The 6,643-nt window shown below is 37.7% G+C and overlaps 1 protein-coding gene across 1 annotated transcript; it reads right to left on the bottom strand.

Annotated features, from left to right (window-relative positions):
* Nucleotides 1–2,425: 2,425 nt before the first annotated feature.
* Nucleotides 2,426–6,119, bottom strand: LOC137729900 (plastid division protein PDV2-like). Its single transcript, XM_068468951.2, has 2 exons — nt 5,674–6,119; nt 2,426–3,293 (listed from the first exon to the last, which is right to left on the bottom strand). Exons 1-2 carry the CDS (start codon nt 5,920–5,922, stop codon nt 2,655–2,657), a joined length of 888 nt encoding a protein of 295 aa, XP_068325052.2. The 5' UTR covers nt 5,923–6,119; the 3' UTR covers nt 2,426–2,654.
* Nucleotides 6,120–6,643: the final 524 nt, after the last annotated feature.

Genomic DNA, 6,643 nt, shown 5'->3' with positions numbered 1-6,643 from the left:
TTTGCCATGCCTTTCACTCATTATCTTGAGTCAAGCTCAATCACTTTTTTTTTTTTTGGAAGATCGGTTGTTTTTCACTCTATATTACCCATCGAGTGCGACAACCACAATTAAATGGTTCTGCAGGTAACCAATTGATATGAGCATATTTATGCAACTTAGTTAGCTTGTTTTCTTGCATTTATGTTGTTAGTTCCTTGTTATTTTAGTATTTTAAGCTATTTTCATGTGTTTGTAGGTCCAATTGACTAAAGTGGCAAGAAAGTGCAAATTGGAGCATTTTGGAGCAGTTTTGGGCTTGGAATGGATAGCACATGCATGAAGCAAGGTGGATGGACGAATTTGAAGTTCAAGAAAGGCTAAGAATCTGCTAAAGAGATGGAAGAAATTAATTCAAGACTTGGAAGACAAGGAATCAGCAAGAAACAAGGAAACGTGAGTCAAACTTCCTTATTTTGACATAGTCAATCCTAATCTTTTCCTACTTATGCTCCAGCTACCAAAGGGATTCCTAAATATATTGGGACACTTAAATATTTGTTCTAGAAGCCTAAATCCCATTCCCAAACTCAATGCCGCAACTTCCTTCCCTTTTCCCTTTCCTTGCCGTGCAAGGCAACACATTTCCCCTTCTCCTCCAATTCCTGTCGCATAGCACTTACCCTTTTTCCCTCTTGGATTCTGATTTTAATTACCCTTTTTCCTTGAGGATTTGGAGAGCAAATCTTTCCCAAAACACTTAATTATGGCCATGCCTTTCTCTCCTAAAATAAAAGCAATCTGCCGCACAAATCATACACACAATCGCTGACCATTCATACCATTCAGCCATCCATCCTTCAACCCAATTCCGCCCCACCCTTCCATAACACACCACATCCCAAATCCACACACAATCACCCTTGTGCCGCAACCTAGCAAGGAAGAAAGAGAGGAGGAACAGCCTTGGACATATTGGCCATTCAAAGTTTGGATTGTTGGAACATTCTTCGGTGTAATCCATCTTTTGTTCTCAATGTTTAATTTAAGGTTTCTTTGTTTTGCTGTGAACATGAGAGGCTAAGCTTGTTTTAGCCAGAGAAGACTTTAAAACCATGATTATATTTGCAATATGAATTGATTACTTCCAGTTGTGATTTCATAAATCGTGAATGCAATTCGCTTAACTGTTTGATTCAGAACTTATTCTTGTATGTTGATTGAGGGTGCACACTTAGTTTGCATGCATGAATTTGATGCTAGAATATAAGGGAGTTTCACATAATCGTTACAAATTTATATCCACAAGTAGTGAAGATCGTGGTCACGATTGTGTTAAGTTAAATTCCTGACATGAGTATCATGATGTCATAGTTACGAATGTCTTGTCAATGCTTATGATTTTCACATAACTTAATGATCTTTGCTTGTGTCTCTATTATGCATTTCATGTAGGGAACTTAGGAAGAATAATTTGGTTGCCGATGCGTTGTCCGTCCAAGTCAATGACTTAAGGAAAATATGAGGGTTAATTAGTGATGTCATGGTTAATCTGGGGTGTTGAGATTCATGGTTTATTGGAAAAGCAACTGGAAATCAATTTGTATGCAAGTGTGTCATGTGTGGAGAAGGACCCTCTAGCTAGTATCACCCATTAATTCACCAAATTCGTATCCTTTTATTTTGCTTCTTTAAACCTGTTTGTTTAAGTTTTAAATTCTTTAAAAACTCAATCCCCTTTACTTTGTTGTGTCAAATTAGTTAGAATCTGTCCAATTTGTGTTTTGAAGTGTTTTGAGTCAAGTTAAAGTTAGAATTCGTCGAAATCACTCTTTAGTTTTTGTTTTGAGTCATTTGCTTGTTTTGTGTTGTTTTGAGTCTCTTTAAGTCTAGTTAAGTGTTTTCAAGCCTAATTTTATGTTTTTAAGTTTAGATTTGTGTTTTTAAGTCAGTTTAGAGTAGATTAGCAATCCCTCCTAATCCCCGGCCTAGAACGATCCCTACTTACATCTTTACTACAATTGTCAATAAGAGGATTTAATTTGAGTGCTATTTTATATACTCCCCCCTCCCCCCCCCCCGGGCGCCACCGCCGCCGCCCGGCCCAAAGAGTACATGAGAGAGAACCAACACCACGAGGTGTTTCGTCAGAGTTACGACTGGGGGATGGCAATACCCACTTCCATCCACTTTTTCATGGCAACTATTAGTCAAGATTGGTGGAGACGAGTAATACTAGTAAAAGAACATCTGCAGTTCATAAGAGAAACCTCAGAGGTTTAAGCTCACAGAAGGTAACCAATCACAACTCCATACGGAGCATCACACAGACAGCAACTCCATACGGAGCATCACACAGACAACGGATGAACCCAGAACAAATTTCAGTAGACAAAATCGAAGTTGGGTTTCGTTACTCCACCATTATCTAATTAAACAACCAGACTCGAGACTTGACGCTGCAATCATTGGATCTTAAAACAGCAGATTTTCCACTGTACATTTTTAAAAAGTTCAGCCAGAACCAAGCACCCTCCAAATACCCTGAACTACTTCTATGCTCAGGAAGCACTACTCGTGAACGATTAGGACAGCTCAGATCATTAGAGATCAGATCTCTATTACAGCTTATGACAACGAAACAAGATATACAAAAAGATGGAAGGAGGAAACGTTTAACCGCACCCATAGTTTACATCTGGTCTTGCAACAACTGAAGAGAAGGGAACTTCAACTCTCTCTTTCACAACGCATCGCCCCTTCCCATCTTCCACCACAAGGACTCTCCCGGGGGGGCATTCAATGGTTGATCTCTGTTCTTTAGTTTGTGGTTGCTGAGAAAGACCGGATATTTTGAAAATGGCATTACTTCTCACAAGTTTAGGCCCAAAACCAGACAGGCTTAATACAGATGCCACACCAACAATGGTAAGCAAGGTCTTGGCTGCAGTGCTTAAGAAAAATCCCAACCCCTTTGAGTTTTTGGATCCACTTTGCATCTTATCTGTCTCACTCAAATTCTTCTTCGCTTCATTTGTCGGATCACCAGAGATTATCCCATTTCGTGGAGATTTGTGTGCAGGTGGTAAATAGCCATTTTCTACAGAAAGAATGTGTGGAGAGCGGCTTGGATATGGAGGAAGCAAAAGATCATTGTTGTGCTCTACTGTTTCACCTGCAAAAGCAGAAGCCTCACGTAACACTTCTAATTCCTCCCCTTTGTACTCTTTAAGTTTGTCGAGTAGCATCTTGCGGCTGCTTTCAATCTCAGAAAGGGCAACTTCCCTTTCATACGTTTGCTGCTGTTGCAAAGCCTGATGATAAAACAAAACAAAATTCAAAACCTATATTATAAAATCGTTTTCCACAAACATTAAAATGTTCATATATTTTCAAAATTCCAATAATAGGTGAATCCAAGGTGTCACTTTCCCAAGACATAAAACAGGTCCATTCTTGACTAATGTAGCTCTTATTATAAATCAAAAACATTATGATGAACTCACTGGCAGTATGGTTTCCCTGGAAAGGGCAATCACTAGTTAAAAATGATGATAAAATCATGTTCACACTTGGACATCGATAAGAATTCGATCAGAAGTGCTTAGCAACAGATGGAATGAAGACACTCAGAATAATTTATGTCAAGCAAATAATTTGTGTAATGCATCAGTATGGTTGAAAATTATACTAGCGGGTGAAAATCACTCACCAGTGCTGACAAAAGATTCCAATTCATTCATCCTCATAAAAGGGTTTGACAATATGTATAACAGTATGTCTCAGACTCTTAAGAATTTCCAAAAATCCACATGTCAATTACTAATTCACGAATCTCCGTAAACATAAATCTAATGCCTTCCTCCATGGTTAAATAGGAACCCTCTGGAATTTAATGTGAGCACAAAAATGACAAGTATGTAGTTCATTTGCATGGAAGTTCAATGAACCACAAGTCCAGTCTTTCTAGCCAACTATGGGTATTGGGTTCTGTAAAAGTTTTGTAATTTGAAATCATTGGTTCCTTGAATCATTGGGCTTCTCTCTAAATAGAGTTGTGTAAAATATCTAAAGCCTTGATGATTGATCTTTCGAGGAAAGAATACTAATGATCTACTTTTTGGGCTTAGTTATCTTAGTGTTTTGTATGCCTATATAAGGAGTATCAATAAACATATTGATGTTTTCAACTTCAATTATCTGATTCCTTCAATTCTTTCACTTTGCCTCCAATGGGTTCAACACAAGGAGAAGAAAAACTTCGATGGGAGGTTGACATTGACATTATGTTTTGCTTAAGAATAAAAACAAAACACATTTTCTTCACGTCATATGTGATTTACAAGTAGATTTCTGCACATGCAACTTTCCTAAAATAACTCACTAGATTTTAAAGGAAGAAATGGATGGAAACTTCCACATATTGTCCATGTTGAAGGTAGAAGATGAGTACTCATGAAGGAAAGTCAACCCTTCTAATCCTTCCATTTTTTGGGGATTTAAAGGGGATAATATTCTTTCATGACTACCCTATCTTCTACCTTCAACTTGGACAACATTTGGAAGTTGTCATGCATTTTTTCCTTCCATATTCTTCGAATCTAGTGAGTATCCTAACCAAGCCAATCCTATGTGACAAATGCAGCCTCAGTTATCTCAAACTTACATCCTACCCAACCTGTTATAGGAGGTGATGGAGCAAAGATGAAGACTGTTAAAGATCCTAATAAAAAATGCCCAAGTAACAGTTTTATGAAAGAAATTAAATCCAAAGTGAAGCATAAGCCACCCCATTTAACAGAGCAAACTAGGAGACACATATATACACATAAATGACACTAAAGACTTAAAAGTTAAGCCCCAATTGCATCTGACAAACAAGTGCAGTTATCCCCCCACCCCAAACAAAACAAAAGTTAAGCCCCAATTACACGGTACTTGCAAAGTCTTCTGCAGTTTCACAAATTTAAAACCTGTGCATGCACAACACTCAGTGATTTCATAGGACGTAAGTTTCATTACGAGACCTGATATAGGATGTGACGCCATTTCTTAATTTTCAATTTCTAAACATTAACATGAAAATGCAAATAATTAGCATATAAAAGTTCCCATAGATGGGTACACAAACTCAGCCACGTATTTAATTTCCACTGATGGGTAACGAATGGTGTGTGCAAGCACAGACAAGGGCTCAGCCCCAGTAAGCCCTGCATCACCTAAGAATAGGCTGAGCACTGTTGTAACCAACGACAATCATGCCTCACGGTACCAGAATGAGGGAACCCACTTCATCCTCAACTCCGTAGTTCATTTGTGTGAGCAATAATATATTTCATATAACGATTGGAGTATCGGTATCCTACCAGTGAGACACATCTTTCGAGCATTCTGTACATGAAACGACACCCCCCATCCCTCTTTTTGATGTAATTGTTTTTCTTAAACAAACCGAAACAACAGCAATTTAGCATTCAGAAATAGTTCACGTATAAACCAACATGGAAAGAAATTAAACCCTAACTCAAGCATTGAACACAGCATACTACAATAATTACATACATGAAAAATGTAAAGTTTCAAACTTTAAGCTACCCAATCTCAAATGACATTCTAGTGCAGCAAAAATTAGGGTTTTTTTTTGTAATCTTTCTCCCTCCCTAAAGAAATTGGGTTTAGCGTCGGCAAACAAACCTGTAAGGAAGAGAGCTGGTTCTCAAGGGATTCAAGGGCGTCGCAGATGTTGAAAAGCTTATGTGCCTCTTCCTCTTCCACTTCCTCTTCTTCGTTTTCTTCTGCTACTTTGTCTGTTGCTTCGCCGTCGGCGTAGACTCCATTTTCTCTCTTGGGTGGTGGGTGATTTGCTTTGTGGATGCAGTTGCTGATCTTCAATCTCAGCTCTGTGGCTCTTCCCAGAACCAACCCAATGCCCTCTTCTTCCATGTCTTCTTTCTTTCTAGAGAGAGAGAGAGAGAGAGAGAGAGAGAGAGTTGAAGGGGCTGGAAATTGAAAGGGTTTGGCTGGTTTGTTTCAATTGGGGAGAGGAGTAGAGGAAAGGAAGGTTTATCAGTACCGCCAAAATAGAACCGTACTGGAGTTTCGGTTTTGGGTTTAAACCGTTTTAAGTGATTCTGGTGTTCTCTCTCTCTCATGCCACTAGATTAGATTTGATGAGATAGAATCATTTTCCATTATTTTTCTCTCTTTTTTATTATTTTATTATTTGTGAGCCTTCACTCTTTTATTGTTTGTTTTTTATGCCAATGAAATGCCAAAACTCCCCACTAAAGAATACAAAATAGTATGTATTTAGTCTAAATTTTTTTGAGAGTTTTAATGAAAAGCTCATGGTACTGTTTACTTTAATGAAAAATCATATTTTTACACTAAAAAGTCAAACCTTGTACTATTCACTTTATACTTTATTTTGTCTTTATCATTAAAACTCAAAGTTTTCAATCCCCTTTCATTAGTTTTCCTAATTTTTTTTGTTACGAATTATGTGTTAATTTAGAGAAGTATGTCGCATTTTTTTACTGGAGCACAAATACTCTTTTTAACTAATTGGTATGACTAATTGCATGCTTACTAATCTGTAGTTATAATCAAAACAAAGAATTTCAATTACAGAATATTCCTCTGTTTACTAAACAAGGACCAATCA

This window comes from Pyrus communis, chromosome 10 (assembly GCF_041283825.1).
Source record: "Pyrus communis isolate YQ-2024b chromosome 10, ASM4128382v1, whole genome shotgun sequence".
NCBI lineage: Eukaryota > Viridiplantae > Streptophyta > Magnoliopsida > Rosales > Rosaceae > Pyrus > Pyrus communis.
This window is presented reverse-complemented; position numbering and strand designations above follow the sequence as displayed.

Coding starts and splice junctions, on each gene's coding strand:
- LOC137729900 (XM_068468951.2), bottom strand. CDS start 5,922: ATGGAAGAAGAGGGCATTGGGTTGGTTCTGGGAAGAGCCACAGAGCTG. Junction 3,294..5,673: donor ACCAGCTCTCTTCCTTACAG/GTTTGTTTGCCG, acceptor TTTTATCATCAG/GCTTTGCAACAGCAGCAAAC.